The 21135-nt window shown below is 38.0% G+C and overlaps 1 protein-coding gene across 2 annotated transcripts in view; it reads left to right on the plus strand.

Annotated features, from left to right (window-relative positions):
• Window positions 1–21135, plus strand: part of ACSM3 (acyl-CoA synthetase medium chain family member 3) — a 59215-nt gene that overhangs the window by 23714 nt on the left and 14366 nt on the right. The window contains exons 4-9 of one of the 2 annotated variants that reach the window (XM_040257374.1): window positions 10503–10710; window positions 13467–13610; window positions 17438–17594; window positions 18077–18156; window positions 19618–19741; window positions 20870–20950. In XM_040257374.1, coding sequence (XP_040113308.1) covers window positions 10503–10710; window positions 13467–13610; window positions 17438–17594; window positions 18077–18156; window positions 19618–19741; window positions 20870–20950 — 794 coding nt within the window. Of the gene's footprint in view, window positions 1–10502; window positions 10711–13466; window positions 13611–17437; window positions 17595–18076; window positions 18157–19614; window positions 19742–20869; window positions 20951–21135 lie in introns of both variants that reach the window. The other variant, XM_040257366.1, reaches the window with a different exon arrangement.

A 21135-nucleotide genomic window follows, 5' to 3' on the forward strand; every position in this document is an offset into this window, starting at 1 on the left:
TGGAATATTATTCAGTCATTAAAAAGAATAAAATTTTGCTATTTGCAGCAACATAGATGGAGCTAGAGAATATTATGCTTAGTGAAATAAGTCAGACAGAGAAAAACAAATACTATATGTTATCACTTATATGTGGAATCTAAAATAACACGAATGTGTATGCAAAATAGGAACAAATTCACAGATATACAAAACAGAGTGGAGGGGAGAGAAAAACTACAATGCATAAAATACACAAGCTATAAGGATCTACTGTATAGCACAGGGAATTATAGCCATTATCTGTAATAACATAAAGGAGTATAATCTGCAAAAATACTGAACCATTTCACTGTACACATGAAACTAATGTAATATTGTAAATTAACTAAACTTTACTTTAAAAAAGAAATGCTGAAAGGCTCTTCTACCAAAAACAAAAAGGCAGAAGTACACAAAACCTTGAGGAAGGTAATAGAATCAGAAAATTGCAACTGTACATCAGAATAGATTGTAAACAATTATAGCATAAAGGTTAATGGGGGAAAGAAATAAAAAATAACTATAGTTACTTCAATTTGATAATGAACTCACAACACAAAAAGATAATTTTGAAACAACAAAATAATTTGAGACAACAGAAAAATAAAAGGGGAAGAGAGAAAGGAGAGAAACTGTATAACTAAATGAAGAGAAAGTGAAAGTGAAAATCTCTCAGTCATGTCTGACTCTTTGCAACCCTATGGACTATACAGTCCATGGAATTCTTCAGGCCAGAATACTGGAGTGGGTAGCCTATCCCTTTCTCCAGCAGGTCTTCCTGACCCAGGGATCAAAACAGGGTCTCTACCAACTGAGCTATCAGGAAACCCCCAAGTGAAGACGATGTTATTGGAGTAAAAGGACTATTGAGATATAGTACAACCAGAAAAAAAGATAAAATGGCAGTACTAAATCCTCATTTATCAATAATTACCCTAAATGTAGATTCATGGGTAAAAACCTTAAAAAAACTTTTAATTAAAAGAATTAAGTTAAAAAAAGAGAGTAGCTGGATGGATTAAAAATAAGCCCCAATGCTATACCTCCTCCAGGAAACTTCTCTCAGCTCTAAGGTAAAAAATAGCCTCTAATTGAAGGGATGTTAGATTATACTCCAAGCAAATGGCAGCCAAAAAACAGTGGGTGTAGTCATACTCATTTCAGAGAAAATAGACTTTCAAGCCAAAAGATATAAAGCCAGAAGAGATAAAGGTGGACATCATATAATGACAAAGGGAACAATCCCTCAAGAAGATACAAATAATTGATATCTATCTATGTATCTATATATCTATATTTATCTATTTGTTTGTCTGTCTATCTATCTATATACATACACATTTAACACAGGAGTAGCAAAACATATAAAGACCTACATGGAGAAACTGACAGGAGCATAATAATGGAAGGGTACTTTAATGCCTCACTTACATCAATGGACAGATCATTCAGAGTGTCAATAAGAAAACACTGACTTTAAATGAAACATCAGACCAGATAAACTTAATAGATTTATATGAATATAGCATAGCCCATCCAGTGCAACAAAATACACATTTTTCTAAAGTGCACATGGTACATTCTCCAGGATAGATCACATGTTAGGTCACAAAGCAAGTCTCAATACAATCAAGGAAATTAAAACCATATTAAGCATCTTTTCTGACCACAATAAAATGAAACTAGAAATCAACTATAGGAAGTCTGGAAAAATCACATATATGTGAAGACTAAACAACATGCAATTTAAAAACTATTGGCTCAATGAAGAAATCAAAGGAGAAAATTTAAAATACCTAAAGACAACTGAAAAGAAAAAGATGATATACCAAAGTCTATGGGATGCAGCAAAAGTGGTACTAAGAGTGAATCATCTAGGCCTACCTCAAGAAATAAGAAAAGCCTCAAATAATCTAAACTTCATACCTAAAGGAGCTAGGAAAAAAAGAAAAAAAGAAAGAATAAAACAAGCCCCAAATCTGTATGACAAAGGAAATGATAATAAAATGATAATAAAATAATAATAAAAGTTAAAGCAGAGATAAATGAAATAGAGACTTAAAAGACAATGGAAAAAATCAATGCAACTAGTTCACTGATCAAAAGATCACTGCAAAGAGCTGGTTCTTTGAAAGGATAAACATGACAAATCTTTAGCTAGACTCACCAAAAAAATAGAGAGAAGGCGCAGATAAATAAAATCAGAAACAAAAGAGGATAGATTACAATGGATACAATAGAAATACAAAGGATTATAAGTCTACTATGAAGTCTACTACTATACACCAAAAAATTAGACAACCTAAAATAAATGAATAAATCCCTAGAATCCTACAATATTCCAAGACTAAAGCACGAAGATAAAGAAAATCTGAATTGACTGATTACTAGTAAGGAGATTGAAACATTAATAGAAAATCTTCCCCCAAATAAAAGTCCTCCAGCAGACAGCTTCACAGGTGAATTCTATCAAACACTGAGATTTAGTATCTATCCTTCTTAAACTATGGCTTCCCAGGAGGCACTAGTGGTAAAGAACCTGCCTGTGAATGCAGGAGACTTAAGAGATGCAGGTTTGATTCATGGGTTGGGAAGATCCCTGGGAGGAGGGCATGGAAACCCACCCCAATATTCTTGCCTAGAGAACCCCATGGACAGAGGAGCCTGGCAGGCTACAGTCCACAGGGTTGCAAAGAGCTGGACATGACTGAAGCAACTTAGCACACACACATGCACTTCTCAAACTATTTCAAAAAAATTGAAAAGGAGGGAATGCTTCCCTAACTCATTTTACAAGGCCATCATTACCCTGATTACAAAATCAAACAATGAAAACACACAAAAAGAAAATTATAGGCCACTGTCTCTGATGAATATACATGCAAAAATCCTCAACAAAACATTAGCAAACCAAATACAAAAATGCATTAAAAGGATCACACACCAGGATCAAGTGGGATTCATTCCAGGTATGCAAGGATGATTCAACATCTGCAAATAAATCAATGTAATACACCACATTAACAAAGTGAAGAATAAAAATCATACAATCGAGAATTCCCAGGCAATCCAGTAGTTTGGACTCTGCTTGCTCACTGCCAAGAGCCTAGGTTCAATCCTTGGTCAGGGAACTAAGATCTCATAAGCCACAGGGCACAGCCAAAAAAAAAAATCATATGATCATGTCAATAGATGCAGATGCAGGAAAAACATTTGATAAAATTCAACACTCATTTATGATAAAAACTCTCAAAAAGGGGATAGAACAAATGTACCTCAAAAGCCCATTTATGACAAACCCATAGCTAACATAATCCTGGTGAAAAACTGAAAGCTATCCCTCTAAGATCATGAACAAGACAAGAGTACCCAATCTTACCACTCTTACTCAACATAGTGCTGAAACTCCTAGTGACAACAATTAGGCAAAAAAAGAAGTAAAACACATCTAAATTGGAAAGAAAGAAGTAAAATTGTCATTATTTGTAGATGACATGATTTTATATATTGAAAACCCTAGAGATTCAAATGAATGAAACTAGACCATTATCTTACACCATTCATAAAAATTAACTCAAAATGGATTAAAGACATGAATGTAAAAACTAAAACCATAAAACTCCTAGAAGAAAACATAGACAGTATGCTTGTTGACATTTTTCTTAGCAACATCTTTCTGGATATGTCTCCTCAGGCAAGGGAAGCAAAAGCTAAATTAAACAAATGAGGCTACATCAAAATAAAAAGCTCTGCACTGCAAAGAAAACCATCAACAAAATGAAAAAGAAAACCTACCAAATGGGAGATGTTTGCAAATCATATCTGATAAAAAGTTAATATCCAAAATATATTAACTCATGGAACTTCCCTGGTGGCCTATTGAAGGACTGTGTGTTTCCATTGCAGGGGGCATGGGTTTGATCCCTGGTTGGGGAACTAAGATCCCAAGTGCCACACAGCATGGCCAAAACCACACACACACACACACACACACACACACACACACACACAAGTTAACTCATGAAACTCAGCAACAAACAATCCAATTGAAAAATGGGCAGAGGATCTGAATAGACATTTTTCCAAAGAATATATATGATGTTCAACACCTGTATGAAAAGATGTTCATCAGCATGAATTATCAGGTAATTGCAAATCAAAACACAATATCACTTCACATCTATTAGAAAGACTATTGTCAAAAAAACAAGGAATAACAAATGTTGGAGAGGATGTGAAGAAAAGGAACACTCATACACTGTTGGTGAGACTGTAAATTGGTGCAGTCACTGTGGAAAACAGTATGCAAATTCTTCAAAAAATTTAGAACTACCATATGATCCAAATATCCCAGTTCCGGTTATTAACCAAAAGAACATAAAAACACTAATTTTAGACATAAAAGACACACATAACTCTATTTTCATTGCAACATACGGAAACAACACATGAATCCATCAACAGATGAATGAATATAGGATATAGGGAATGTTTTATACACACACACACACAAACAATGGAATACTCAGTTCAGTTCAGTCACTCAGTCATGTCCAACTCTGTGACCTGATGAACTGCAGTACACCAGGCCTCCCTGTCCATCACCAACTCCCGGAGTTCACGCAAACTCATGCCATCCAGCCATCTCATCCTGGGTCGTCCCCTTCTCCTCCTGCCCCCAATCCCTCCCAGCATCAGAGTCTTTTCCAATGAGTCAACTCTTCACATGAGGTGGCCAAAGTACTGGAGTTTCAGTTTTAGCATCATTCCTTCCAAAGAACACCCAGGTCTGATCTCCTTTAGGATGGACTGGTTGGATCTCCTTGCAGTCCAAGGGACTCTCAAGAGTCTTCTCCAACATCACAGTTCAAAAGCATCAATTCTTCGGTGCTCAGCTTTCTTCACAGTCCAACTCTCACATCCATACATGACCACAGGAAAAACCATAGCCTTGACTAGATGGACATTTGTTGGCAAAGTAATGTCTCTGCTTTTCAATATGCTATCTAGTTTGGTCATAACTTTCCTTCCAAGGAGTAAGCGTCTTTTAATTTCATGGCTGCAGTCACCATCTGCAGTGATTTTGGAGTCCCCCAAAATAAAATCTGACACTGTTTCCACTGTTTCCCCATCTATTTCCCATGAAGTGATGGGACCAGATGCCATGATCTTTGTTTTCTGAATGGAATACTACTCAGCCAGAAAAAGGAATGAAATCTTGCCCTTGAAACAATAGGGATGGACCTTGAGGGTCCATAAGCCAAAGTTGTGAAATAAGGCAGACAAAAAAGACAAATATAATATGGTTTCACTCATATGTAGAATATAAAACAAATAATAAAACAAAATAAACAAAAATAAAATAACAAAAACAAACTCAGAGAACAAAATAGTGGTTACAAAGGGCAAGGGGTTTGGGGTGGGAGAAATGGGTAAAGGAGGTAAGATGAGCATGGAAACTAGTCTTCGGTTATAAGTTAAATTATAATGTTGTCAATTTATAAGTCAAATTATAAGTAAATTTACAATTATTAGTCAAATTATAATTTCTAAGTCAAATTAAAATGTGCACACAAAACATATGTTATAAACCAATGTTACTGGAATTTAAAAAAATCATCTAATTCACTTTCTCAATCCTTGATATGCATATGAATCACTGGGTTCTTGTTAAAATGCAGATTCTGATCCAAGAAGCCTGGGAGAATCCTGAGATCCTGCATTTCTAACAAGCTCCCAAGTGATGTGGATGCTGCTATTCCAGGGAACACCCTTCAGTTCACTACAGTCCCTCAGTCGTGTACAACTCTTTGCAACCCCATGGACTGCAGCATGCCAGGATTCCCTGCATCACCAACTCCCAGAGCTTGCTCAACTTATGTCCATCGAGTCGGTGATGCAATCCAACAATCTCATCCTCTGTCATCCCCTTCTCCGCCTGCCTTCAATCTTTTCCAGCATCAGGGTCTTTTGAAATGAGCCAATTCTTTGCATCAGGTGGCCAAAGTATTAGAGTTTCAGCTTCAGCACTAGTCCTTTCAGTGAATATTCAGGACTGATTTCCTTTAGGATTGACTAGTTAGATTTCCTTGCAGTCCAAGGGACTTCTCCAACACCACAGTTTAAAAGGATCAATTCTTTGGCCTTCAGCTTTCTTTATAGTCCAACTTGCACATCCAAACATGACTACTGGAAAAAAACCATAGCTTTGACTAGATAGACCTTTGTCGGCAAAGTAATGGCTCTGTTTTTTAATATGCTGTTTAGGTTGGTCATAGCTTTTCTTCCAAGGAGCAATCTTTTGATTTCATGGCTGCAGTCATCATCCGCAGTGATTTTAGAGCCCAATAAAATAAAATCTGTCATTGTTTCCATTGTTTCCCCATCTATTTGCCATGAAGTGATAGGACCAGATCCATGATCTTAGTTTTTTGAATATTGAGTTTTAAGCCAGCTTTTTCATGCTCCTCTTTCACTTTCATCAAGAGGCTCTTTAGTTTCTCTTCACTTTCTGTCATAAGAGTGATGTCATCTGCATATCTGAAGTTATTAATATTTCTCCTGGAAATCTTCATTCCAGCTTGTGCTTCATCCAGCCCTTCATTTTGCGTGATGTACTCTGTATATAAGTTAAAGAAGCAGGGTGACAATATATAGCCTTGAAGTACTCCTTACCCAATTTGGAATCAGTCTGTTGTTCCATGTGTGGTTCTGTTACTTCTTGACCTCCATACAGATTTCTCAGGAGGCAGGTCAGGTGATCTGGTCTGTGAGACAGCAAAAGAGACACAGATATAAAGAACAGTCTTTTGGACTTTGTGGGAGAGGGTGAGGATGGGATGATTTGGGAGAATGGCATTGAAACAATGTATATTATCATATGTGAAACGAATCGCCAGTCCAGGTTCAATGCATGATACAGGGTGCTTGGGGCTGGTGCACTGGGATGACCCAGAGGGATGGGATGGCGAGGGAGGTGGGAGGAGGGTTCAGGATGGGGAACACATGTACACCCGTGGCAGATTCATGTCAATGTATGGCAAAACCAATACAATATTGTAAAGTAATCAGCCTCCAATTAAAATAAATAAATTTATATTAAAAAAAATAATTTTCCACAGTTTGTGGTGATCCATACAGTCAAAGGTTTTGGCATAGTCAATTACTCAGTAGTAGATGTTTTTCTGGAACTCTCTTGCTTTTTCGATGATCCAACAAGTTTTGGCAATTTGATCTCTGGTTCTTCTGCCTTTTCTAAATCCAGCTTGAACATCTGGAAGTTCATAGTTCACATACTACTGAAGGCTGGCTTGGAGAATTTTGAGCATTACTTTGCTAGTGTGTGAGATGGGTGCAACTGTGCAGCAGTTTGAACATTCTTTTACATTGCCTTTCTTTGGGACTGGAATGAAAACTGACCTTTTCCAATCCTGTGGCCACTGCTGAGTTTTCCAAATTTGCTGGCATATTGAGTGCAACACTTTTACAGCATCATCTTTTAGGATTTAAAATAGCTCAACTGGAATTCCATCACCTCCACTAGCTTTGTTGTAGTGATGTTTCCTAAGGCCCACTTGACTTTACATTCCAGGATGTCTGGCTTTAGGCGAGCAATCACACCATTGTGGTAATGTGGGTCATGAAGATCTTTTTTGTATAGTTCTCCTGTGTATTCCTGCCACCTCTTCTTAATATCTCCAGCTTCTGTTAAGTCCATTCTGTTTCTATACTTTTATGCCCATCTTTGCATGAAATGTTCCTTTGGTATCTCTAATTTTCTTGAAGAGATCTCTAGTCTTTCCCATTCTATTGTTTTCCTCTGTTTCTTTGCACTGATCATCGAGGAAGGCTTTCTTATCTCTCCTTCCTATTCTTTGGAACTCTGTATTCAAATGGGTTTAACTTTCCTTTTCTTTTTGCCTTCAGCTTCTCTTCTTTTCTCAGCTACTTGTAAGGCCTCCTCAGACAACCATTTTGACTTTTTACATTTCTTTTTCTTGGGAATGGTCTTGATCACTGCCTCCTATACGATGTCACATACCTCCGTCCATAGTTCTGCAGGCACTCTATCAGATCTAATCCATTGAACTGATTTGTCACTTCCACTGTATAATTGCTAAAAGAGTTGACTTAGGTTATATGTGAATGGACTTAGCAACAACATATGTGAATGGTCTACTGTTTTTCCCTTCTTCCTGAATTTAAGTCTGAATTTTGCAATAAGGAGTTCATGCTCTGAGCCACAGTCAGCTTCTGGTCTTGTTTTTGTTGACTGTATAGAAATTCTCCATCTTTGGCTGCAAAGAATATAATCAATCTGATTTTGGTATTGACCATCTGGTGAGTCTGTGTGTAGAGTCGTTTCTTGTGTTGTTGGAAGTAGGTGTTCGCTATGACCAGTGCATTGTCTTGGCAAAACTGTTAGCCTTTGCCCTGCTTCATTCTGTTCTCCTAGGCCAAACTTGTCTGTTACTCCAGGTATCTCTTGACCTCCTACTTTTGCATTCTAGTCCCCATGATGAAATGGCATCTTTTTTTTGGTGTTAGTTCTAGAAGTTCTTGTAGGTCTTCACAGAACCATTCAGCTTCAGCTTCTTTGGCATTAGTGTTTGGGGAACAGACTTGGATTACTGTGATATTGAATGGTTTGCCCGGGAAACAAACAGAGATCATTCTGTCGTTTTTGAGATTGCATCCAAGCTCTGCGTTTCAGACTCTTTCGGTGACTCTGAGGGCTACTCCATTTCTTCTAAGCGATTCTTGCCCACAGTAGTAGATATAATGGTCCTATGAATTAAATTTGCTCATTCCAATCCATTTTAGTTCAGTGATTCCTAAAATGTGGACGTTCACTCTTGCCATCTCCTGTTTGACCACTTCCAATTTACCTCATTAAAAAATTTAACTCATTTAATCTTTAATAATCCTATAAAGAAGGTAGTGTTATTATAATCCCCATTCTACAGATGCAGAATCTGAGACTCTCAGAGGTGAAGTAGTCTTGTTCAAGACCAAGCTTTAAGAGTATCTTAAAGGACACATTCTTGACCACTACACTATACCAAACTGTACCTTATAGTATAGTTTATAGCAGATGGGAATAGAAGCACAGAAAAGATGACTGCCTCAATCCTCTTTGGAAAGAAGGTATAAAATTAATGTATGTTTTAAGAGGCACTTTGGCCACCTGATGCAAAGAGCTGACTCTCTGGAAAAGACCCTGATGCTGGATAAAACTGAGGACGAGAGAAGAAGGGGGAGACAGAGGATGAGAAGTTGGATGGCATCACTGACTCAGTGGACATAACATTTGAGCAATTTCAGGGAGATAGTGATGGACAGAAAACCCTGGTGTGCTGCAGTTTATGGGGTCACAACAGACCAACAACAAAAGATGCACTGAATCAAGGTGGTTAAATTACAGCTTAAGTCAGGGTGCAGTGTTCAGTCCATGCACTGCCCCTGCTACTACGGTGATTCAGGCAAATTATTTATAGGGTGGACTAAGAATGCTGCCTACCATATCAGCCAAGGATGTTATGGCCATCAAGCCATCAGCTACTACAGCTGCCTCCAGTGATGAGCCCTGAGGGAACTCAGGTTGAGAAAGAACAGATTAGCCCTAGATAGTTAAGGTGCGTATCAAAGGAATGAGATCAGTGAGCCTAGACTCTTACATCTTCCCGTACACAGAAAAGCACTAAATTGATTAACTTGCCATGTCTGGCTTTTAATTAACAGTAATCTTTTGATGTTCCAACTACCTGGCTTTTGTTGCAAAACCCCCTGTATATCCTGGCTTCTCCCTTCACCCTTCAGAGCAGTCCCTCAGAGCTATCTGAGAAAGCCCTCAGAAAGTCGTCCCAATAAAACATAATTCTCAACTTTTATGTTGTGTATTTTATAGTTAACAATAACATTTGTGTTTTAGGTAGAGATTAAATGTTAAAATATGCAAACACTTACACAGCACCTGACACTCAAAGTACTCAATAAATCAGAGGTTAAAGCGTCTGCCTCCAATGCGGGAGACCCGGGTTCTATCCCTGGGTCGGGAAGATTCCCCTGGAGAAGGAAATGGCAATCCACTCCAGTATTCTTGCCTGGAGAATCCCATGGATGGAGAAGCCTAGTAGGTTACAGTACACGGGGTCGCAAAGAGTCGGACACAAGCGACTTCACCTTCACCTTTATTATTTTTCAATTCAAAACCCTCTTCAAGTTAAATGTTCTGTGGTCTCCAGATAGAAAATAATTATCCAGGATTTAACATCCTTTCATGTTAGATCAAAAGGGTCCTAGACTTTGAGATTCCTTTAAAGGCAAAAGTATAGTAATGAAAGGAAGACAAATAGATATCCTGCCTGGAAAATCAACTAACTCACCCTGAGAAACACTGAATATACATGGGTTATCTATACTACCTTAATTAACATGATGAAGGAAATCTTTTCTAAATACTTTGTTTTCTTCTCTTTTAGGGACAGTTCTAATTCCAGGAACCACTCAGATGACCCCAAAAGACATCCTCTACCGACTACAATCTTCAAAAGCAAAGTGCATTATTACCAATGAAGTTTTAGCTCCAGCAGTTGATGCTGTTGCATCTAAATGTGAAAATCTGCACTCCAAACTAATTGTGTCTCAGAGCCCCAGAGAGGGTTGGGAGAACTTAAAGGAGATGATCAAGTGAGTAACCATAATTGTTGTAGAACAGCTTTCCAAAAAGAAACACAACATTGATAAGATAGTCAACCCTGGATTAACCAGAAAAATGAAAATTAAAATAATAGACAAAGGGAACAACTGGTGATTATAGTGCAAAGCTCTGAGGCAAGGAACTGGTGGTGTTTTTCATAGGTTGGGATCTCAAGGAAGCACACTATAAGACAGACATTAGTTGTGTAAGTTTATTAAGAAGTTATCTTAGAACCAATATCTGTGAAGGAAAGGGAACAATGTGGGATTGGGGAGCAGTTGAAATTTATCATCCATGTACTTCAAAAAAGCCATCAGTCAACCTACGGAGATCACTGGAGTTTGGATAGCCCTTCAAAGCTATGTCCAGCTAAAGCAAGAGATCCAATGCTAATCAGTAACTGGATACAAACTGTCTTTAGAAGGAGGCAAGACCTTGAGCAAGGCAACTATCTTCAGCCAAGGTAATATCTAAAGAGGGATCTCAGCACCTGAAGGGAAGCATGTCTTAAAATTCTGCAGCAGGATCTAGGAGGTGCATCACAGCATCAACCACAGAGCAATTATCATTTCCCATAGGAACTAATCAGAATCAATCCTTCTGTGGGTGCTGTATTATTCCCTTGCTGACAGTGACATTTCTATCAGGTTATAGTAGGAAGAATACTTAATAGATGCAATTAATAAAACTATTACACAGATATTCAAGCCCTGCTATGGGATGCTTCTAGGGGTCACTTGGAACTCTTTGTCAAGTATTGGTTATCTTAGCTTTAGGGTGATAGCAAATTCCCTCTCTGGAATGAGCTTCCTACCTTTACTCAACGATTCCTGAGCAAGTTTGCAACTAGGGACTTGTTCTTTGTCATTGTTTAGTTGCTAAGTTGTGTCCGACTCTTTGTGATATCATGGACTGTAGCCCACTGGGACTTGTTATGACTCTTCTAAAATAGCTAACATTTATTGTGTGCATACATACTCAGTTGTTCAGTTGTGTCCCACTCTTTGAGACCCCATGGACTGTAGCCCACCATGCTCCACTGTTCATGGAATTTTCCAAGAAAGAATACTGAAATTGCCATTTCCTACTCCAGGGGATCTTCCCAACCCAGGGATTGAACACATGTCTCCTGTGTCTCCTGCATTGGAAGGCGGATTCTCTATTGAGTTCTTACCAAAGGCCAAATTCTGTTCTAATAAAAATAGTGTTATAATTGTATAATATCTAACACTTATATGGCACTGATTATGTGCCAAAAACTGCACTTCAGATATATTGGGTTGCCCAAAAAGTTCATTAGATTTTTTCAATAAGATATTATGGAAAACCTCAAACAAACTTTTTGGCCAACTCAATATTAACTCATTTAAATATCACAACAAACTATGGGGTAGGAACTGTTAAATATACAGATGCTCATGCTCAGTGGCTTCAGTCGTATCCAACTCTCTGCGACACTATGAATGGGATTTTCTGGGCAAGAATACTGGAGTGGGGTTGCCATTCCCTCCTCCGGGGGTTTTTCCTGACCCAAGGATCAAACCCACATCTTCTGCATTGCAGGTGGATTCTCTGGTTAGACATATAAATAAGGTCAAATGTTAGGATCTGGCAGAACTGGGTTTCACACTCAGGCAGTCTAGCTTCTAAGCCCACACTACTACCTGCTAGGTTTACTGCTTCTGAGAGATTGGTACAATAAACCTACCTTAGGTTTCATGAGCAATAATATCTGTGATAGAAGTGATAGGTACACAGTTATAGGTACTAGCTTTACAACAAAAAAAATTATAGAATCATAGCCTAAACATTTGGTTTAGCTATGTTAGGATTTAAAAATAGAAATAGTTTTCATAGCTGAATATTTCTGATTCATTCATTTTCAGCTCAATATTTCCTAATAAAATTCTGTATGATTCTTAGACACTCAAATGTACAGAGTTTACTTCCTCTCAGCTGCCCTGATGTATGACATATATAAAAGCCCAATTATCCTTTGGAACCAAAATGTTTTCTTTCTTTAACTGAAACCCTTCCTTCCCTAAGTGGATACTTAGATCCTCTTCAGTCTTTTTGCTTACTATATTCAGAACTATGTAGACTCTCTTGTGGGAAACAGAAAAACCATCCTTTTGAGGGGTCAGCAAATGGTTTTTTACAAAAGGGATGGATAGTAAATATATAGGATTTGCAGGCCATGTAGTCTCTATCATACCTACTCACTGTCATAGTGTAGAAAGCAGTCATAGGCAATATGTAAAAGAATGGACACAGTTGTGTTGCAATAAAACTTTATCTGTGAAAACAAAAGACAGGCCATGTTTGGCCCATAGGCCTGTAGTTTAATGATCCCTGCCTTATACCATTACCTGTGACTTCTATTAACATACTCATTTTTTAAAAATCACATTTTACCTCACATATACATGATTAGAAGATCATAGAATACTCATTCTGTAGAAGGTATGATAAAATTCTTGAGTTTTTTGGTAATGCTTTCACTCTTCATTACACAGTAAAAAGCTACAAAGTCAACCTGTTATAAACGGGCTATTGATGGCAAAGTTTAGCTTGTTTTCAGAAAGCACCTTAAAAGATGGAGTGAGATGGCTTTTACCTTGGAATTCAACCTAAGTCTCTACGGCTTAATCAATGAGACGAAGAGGTCTGAGTAAATCCTTTTGTGTGGTAACAGTCTATGATACTGTGTTTAATGTATACAGTCACTGTAATTCTTCCTTCATAGACATGCCAGTGACAACCACACCTGTGTGAAGACAAAACACAATGAGATGATGGCCATTTTCTTTACCAGTGGAACAAGTGGTTATCCTAAAATGACTGGACACACCCACAGCAGTTTTGGTTTAGGATTATCTATAAATGGAAGGTATTTTCACAGAACTGTAGTTTGAAGTGTCAATGCTACAAAAATGATGATTCCTTTATTTGTATTTTAAATGTTTATATATATATAGTTGTCTATATATATATCTCGTGTGTGTATATATATATATATTTATATTTATATCTTAAATGTATATATGTTGTTGTTGTTGTTCAGTTGCTAAGTCGTGTCCAACTCTTTGCGACCCCATGAACTGCAGCACGCCATGCTTCCCTGTCCTTCACTATCTCCCAGAGTTTGCTCAGATTCATGTCCATTGAGTTGGTGATGCTATGTAGCCATCTCATCCTCTCCTGCCCTCTTCTCCTTTTGCCTTCAATCTTTCCCAGCATCAGGGTGCTCTCCAGTGAGTCTGCTCTTCGTATCAGGTGGCCGGAGTATTGGAGCTTCAGGTTTAGCATAAGTTCTTCCAATGAATATTCAGGGTTGATTTCCTTTAGAATTGACTGGTTTGATCTCCCTGCTGTCCAAGAGTCTCTCAAGAGTCTTCTCCAGCACCACAGTTTGAAACCATCAATTCTATGGTGCTCTGCATTCCTTATGGTCCAGCTCTCACATCCATACATGACTACTGGAAAAACAATAGCCTTGATGATATGGACTTTTGTCAGCAAAGTGATGTCTTTTCTTTTACTGTGCTGTCTAGCTTTGAAATAGCTTTCCTTCCAAGGAGCAAGTGTCTTTTAATTTCATGGCTGCAGTCACTGTCCACAGTGATTTTGGAGCCCAAGAAAAGAAAATCTGTCACTGCTTCCACTTTTCTCCCTTCTAAGTGATGGGACCGGATGCCATGATCAATTTTTTAAATGTTGAGTTTTAAGTCAGCTTTTTCACTCTCCTTTTTCATCCTCATCAAGAGTTTCTTTAGTTCCTCTTCGCTTTCTGCCATTAGTGTGGTTTCATTTACATACCTGAGGCTGATGATATTTCTCCAGACATTCTTGATTCCAGTTTGTGATTCATCCAGCTTGGCATTTCCGATGATGTACTCTGGATATAAGGCAAATAAGCAGGGTGACAATATACAGCCTTGTTGTACTCCTTTCCCACTTTTGAACCAGTCAGTTGTTCCAAATAAAGTTCTAAATGTTGCTTCTTGACCTACATACCGGTTTCTCAAGAGACAGGTAATGTGGTCTGGTATCCCATCTCTTTAAGAATTCTAGTTTGTTGTATGTATCAGGTTGATTCTTTGTACAGTTAGTGGCTCAGACAGCAAAGAATCCACCTGCAATGTGGGAGACCTGGGTTCAATCCCTGGGTTGGGAAGATCCCCTGGAGAATGAAATGACAACCTACTCAAGCATTCTTGTCAGGAGAATCCCATGGACAGAAGAGCCTGGCGGACTACAGTCCATGGAGTCGCAAAGATTCAGACATGACTAAGCACAGCACACAAAATACAGTCAGCAAAAATAAGACTGGGAGCTGACTGTGGCTCAGATCATGAACTCCTTATTGCCAAATTTAGACTTAAATTGAAGGAAGTATGGAAAACCACTAGACCATTCACATATGACCTAAATCAAATCCCTTATGATTATACAGTGGAATTGGCAAATAGATTCAAGGGATTAGATCTGAAAGACAGAGTGCCTGAAGAACTACGGACAGAGGTTCATGACATTGTACAGAAGGCAGTGATCAAGACCATCCCCCAAAAAGAGAAATGCAAAAAGACAAAATGGTTGTCTGAGGAGGCCTTACAAATAGCTGAGAAAAGAAGAGAAGCTAAAGGCAAAAAGAAAAGGTAAGATATACCCATCTGGACGCAGAGTTCCAACGAATAGCAAGGAGAGAGAAGAAAGCCTTCCTCAGTGATCAATGCAAAGAAATAGAGGAAAAAAACAGAACTGGAAAGACTAGAGATCTCTTCAAGAAAATTAGAGATACCAAAGGAACATTTCATGCAAAGATAGGCACAAAAGTACAGAAACAGTATGGACCTAACAGAAGCATAAGATATTAAGAAGAGGTGGTAAGAATACACAGAAAAACTATACAAAAAAGATCTTGATGACTCAGATAACCACAATGGAGTGATCACTCATCTAGAGCCAGACATCCTGGAATGTGAAGTCAAGTGGGCCTTAGAAAGTATCACTATGAACAAAGCTAGTGGAGGTGATGGAATTCCAGTGGAGCTATTTCAAATCCTGAAAGATGATGCTGTGAAAGTGCTGCACTCATTATGCCAGCAAATTTGGAAAACTCAGCAGCGGCCACAGGACTGGAAAAGGCCAGTTTTCATTCAATCCCAAAGAAAGGCAATGCCAAAGAATGTTCAAACTACTGCACAACTGCACTCATCTCACACACTAGCAGAGTAATGCTCAAAATTCTCCAAGCCTAGCTTCAACAATATGTGGATCAAGAACTTCCAGATGTTCAAGCTGGATTTAGAAAAGGCAGAGGAATAAGAGATCAAATTGCCAACATCCACTGGAACATCAAAAAAGCAAGAGAGCTCCAGGAAAAAACATCTACTTCTGCTTTATTGACTATGTCAAAGCTTTTGACCGCATGGATCACCACAAACTGGAAAATTCTTAAGAGATCAGAATACTAGACCACCTTACCTGCCTCCTGAGAAATCTGTATGCAGGTCAAGAAGCAACAGTTAGAACCAGACATGGAACAACAGACTGGTTCCCAATTTGGAAGGGAGTACATCAAGGCTGCATATTGTCATCCTGCTTATTTAACTTATATGCAGAGTACATCATGTGAAATGCTGGGCTGGATGAAGCACAAGCTGGGATCAAGACTGTTGGGAGAAATATTAATAAAATCGGATACACAGATGACACCATCTTATGGCAGAAAGTGAAGAACTAAAGAGCCTCCTGATGAAAGTGAAAGAGGAGAGTGAAAAAGTTGGCTTAAAACTCAACATTCAAAAAACTAAGATCATGACATCTGGTCCCATCACTTCATGGCAAATCGATGGGGAAACAGTGGAAACAGTGACAGACTTTATTTTCTTGGGCTCCAAAATCACTGCAGATGGTAAATGCAGCCGTGAAATCAAAAGATGCTTGCTCCTTGGGAAATAAGCTATGACCAACCTAGACAGCATATTGAAAAGCAGAGACATTACTTTGCCAACAAAGGTCCGTCTTGTCAAGGTTATGGTTTTTCCAGTAGTTGTATATGGATGTGAGTGAAGTGAAAGTGAAGTCGCTCAGTCGTGTCTGACTCTTTGCGACCCCATGGACTGTAGCCTATCAGGCTCGTCCATCCATGGGATTTTCCAGGCAAGAGTGCTGGAGTGGATTGCCATTTCCTTCTCCAGGGGATCTTCCCGACCCAGGAATTGAACCCAGGTCTCCTGCATTGCAGGCAGATGCTTTACCATCTGAGCCACCAGGGAAGCCCTGGATATGAGTTGGACTATAAAGAAAGCTGAGTGCCAAAGAATTAATGCTTTTGAAATGTGGAGTTGGAGAAGACTCTTGAGAGTCCCTTGGACTGCAAAGAGATAAAACCAGTCAATCCTGAAGGAAAACAGTCCTGAATATTATTGGAAGGACTGATGTTGAAGCTGAAACTCCAATACTTGGCCACCTGATTCGAAGAACTGAATCACTGGAAAAGACCCCAATGCTGGGAAAGATTGGGGGCAGGAGGAGAAGGGGACAACAGAGGAATCGAAGCTCGGATGAAATTACTGACTTGATGGACATGAATTTGAGCAAACTCCAGAAGTTGGTGATGGACAGAGAAGCCTGGCATGCTACAGGCTATGGAGTTGGAAAGTGTTGGACACGACTGGGTGACTAAACTGAACTGATTCTTTGTTTACCTAGGTTCTGGCTGGATTTGACCCCTTTGGATGTCATGTGGAATACCTCTGACACAGGCTGGGCAAAATCTGCATGGAGTAGTGTTTTTTCTCCATGGATCCAGGGAGCATGTGTATTTGCACATTATTTGCCACGGTTTGAGCCAACTTCCATCTTGCAAGTAAGGCAGAGCACAAGAGGTCAATATTTAGAAGTGAATTAGCACTATTACTGACAGGACTAGTGAATAAAGCAACTTGTAGAAATCAGAGTAGATAATGTTATTTAAGGTATTCCACAATGGAAAATCAATAAGCCTGAAAAGATATACAGAGGAAAGGTGTGAGAGTGTTTGTGTGTATGTGAAAGTCGCTCATTCGATTCTGACTCTTTGCGAGTTCATGAACTGTATTATACAGTATGGAATCCTCCAGGCCAGAATATTGGAGTGAGTAGCCTTTCTCTTCTCCAGGGACCTTCTCAACTCAGGGATCGAACCCAGGTCTCCCGCATTGCAGGCAGATTCTTTACTAGCTGAGCCACAAGGGAAGCCCATGAGAGTGTTTCCATTAGAATAAATAATGGTCTAAGTTTTATTATGTCTACCATAGGTATTTAAGCACTTATTAAAAATTGTGTAAGACCACTTCTTCTAAATTGCAGACACTTTCCAAGTTTCCCATCACAGTCTTCTGTTCAGCACCAACTGCATATAGAATGCTTGTACAGAATGATAAGGCCAGGTAAGCAAAGTTGGTAAGTGGGCACTTACGGGCAGAGAGGAAAGGAAGAGGAAGATACAAAATAAAAGATCTCTCTGCCTAAAAACATATCTCCAGATCAGTAGGTATGGTATTTAGCAATCTTTTTTCTTCCTCATCCTTCTTGCTTATATTCTGTACATGATAACTACTATACCCAGTTCCCTCAAGCAGAGAGAGGAAAGACAGTTCAAGCCACATGTATAGCTCTAAGCCCAGTGTTTATCCTTTGTCTGTTACATGAGCTGAGAAAATATACGTCACCCTTATTCAAAACCCTATCCCAGCAAACAGGAAAGAAAATGAATGTCTTTTACTTTATTACTGATTCCATTTGAAAGTATTACTTGGTCACTACTTTTAAATTGATTTTATTTAATTTTTAAGTAGGAAACAATTCACATGACATAAAATTCAATAGGTATATAATAACATATAGTGAAAAGTCTTCCTCCATACCTTGTCTTCAGTCTTAGTTCTCCCTCTCCCTGAGATTTATGCATGCACAAGCCAATATGCATATGTTCTCTCCCAACTCTTTTAAAATGAGACATGATATGCACACAGTTCTGCCCCTTCTTTTCTTCGCCTACAATACACCCTGCAACTGTGCTGTCCAATTTGATAACCACTAGCTGCATATAGTTATTTACATTTTAATTAAATTAAAATTCAGTTCCAAACTATAATTAATAATACTGTATTACATATTCAAAGTTGCTAAGACAGTAGATCTTAAACGTCTCATCATAGGAAAAAATAGTCTTGTAACTATGTAGGGTAACAGATGTTAACTAGACTTGTGCAATCATTTCACCATATGTACAAATATCAAATCACAACATTGTAAACCAAAAAGTAAATAACATTATAAGTCAATTATATTTCAATGAAAAAAAATTCAGTGCCTTGGTTACACTAGTCATGTTTCAAGTGCTCAATAGTCACACAGGACTAGAGGATACAATAGTGGACAGCTCAGTAGAGAAATTTCTGTCATAACAAAAAGTTCTATTGGATAGTACAACCCAGGAGCATCTTCATTCCTTCTATTTTTTCTTAAACAACTGTATAGTGTTCTATTGTATAAATGCTCCACAGTCAATTTAACCAATTAGGAAGCTTTTGATCACTGATTTAACATAATATTATGTGGTACCTTCCCTAGGGATGGCATGGTTTTTCTCTGCAAAAAGTCACGCCACCCCCAATCCTCCCCCCACGCCCCACCCTCCACCCTCCACCAATAAAATGGAGAAAAAGAAAAAACAAAACTTGGTGTTTGGGAGTCATTTCATGATAAAATTGTTTATTTTATACCAGAGAGGAAAGTTAGGGGAAAAACTAAAACATTTTGTACTGAAATTTCACTAGAAATAATCCTAATTTTCATTTTTATCCATTTTCCTCCTAAATGTAACTCCTTATCTGTCTTCTGAGAAGCTATAAGTTCAAAAGCTTGAAGCACTGTGTAAGTGCTGGGGAACCAATCAACCCTGAAGTGACTGAACAATGGAGAAACAGGACAGGTCTGGATATCTACGAAGGATATGGACAGACTGAAACGGTATACAGACTTCACTGAAAAGACACGGCTGAACTCAATTCAGCCAGATAAATAAAAACCAAAGTGCTACCATGTGTAAAATAGCTAGTGGGAAGCTGCTGCTATATAAAACAGGGAGTTCAGCCTACTGCTCTGTGATGACCTGGAGGGGTGGAATGGGGGTGTGTGTTGAGGGAGGTTCAAGAGGGAGGGGAATATATATATATATATATATAATTATGGCTGATTTGCATTGTTGTATGGAAGAAACCAACAAAACACTGTAAGGAAATTATCCTTCAATTAAAAAAAAAAACAAATTGTTTATTGTAGCTTTGTGATTGAGGGATAGGGAGGGAATGGAGTGATTAGAAGAAACAGTTTCTTAAAAAAAAAATGAGGGACGATAGTTACAAAAGAGCTCTGTAAGAGATGCAATTGTTTAGATAGTCATTCACTGAGGAAAGCCACTATATAATTGACTAGGACCAGGGCATTAACAAATTTTAATTCAAAAATACTAGATCTATAAAAAGATTTCTCTTTGTATACTAAGGAAATATCTTAGGGCTTTGCTGAAAAAATAGAAAATGCTGAGCTCCTTGTTACTTGAAATATTAAGTTTGCTGGAAAACTCCTTCACAAGAACACTCTAAAAAGGTTTTCTAAAGCGCTCATAGAAATAAGAAATTATAGAGGAAATGAAATAACAAAAATTGTTATGTAGGAAAGAGAGGGATAAGAGAGGGCAGATAAGGGAAAGACTGAAATAAATTTTTCATTATCTTTATATACTGCTTCAACTTATGAACCATGAGAAAGCAGTACCTGGTCAAAAATTAAAATACAAAAAATAAAATAAAAACAAAAATCAATGAATTTATTAAATAGAAATAGTATAACAAGTATCATGTGAATATGAGTATAAATGTTTTCATAAATATGGATGTTTTAGTAGTTACAAATTTATTTAATATTTTAACAGTATTAGTGTCTATCTATAATTCTTGAGAGCAGAAAATATGTTTTAATGTGAGCCTGGTTCATAGTAAGCTCTGAATAAATATTTATTGAGTGAATGCATAGTGGATAAATAAATAGATATAAGTTATTTGTAATGTTACTTTACTCTTTTTTACTCTCAACTAGGTACTAATCTGTGGAAATTTTAAGGGAATGAAAATTAAGCCTGGCTCAATGGGAAAACCTTCTCCTGCTTTTGATGTTAAGGTTTGTACATCCCTTTCCAGGAAAATATTTAACAACCCAATCTGTTTACCCCAACCCCACTTCTACTCCCTTACACTATTAGTTTTCGTGATGATTATGCTACTTCCAGATATCTTAACCTCCATATAAAGATGGAAAAGGTTTAGAAACATTAGCTTGTCTCTTTTTTTCTCCAAAGCAGTTAT

This window comes from Oryx dammah, unplaced genomic scaffold (assembly GCF_014754425.2).
Source record: "Oryx dammah isolate SB20612 unplaced genomic scaffold, SCBI_Odam_1.1 HiC_scaffold_2, whole genome shotgun sequence".
NCBI classification, from domain to species: Eukaryota; Metazoa; Chordata; class Mammalia; order Artiodactyla; family Bovidae; genus Oryx; species Oryx dammah.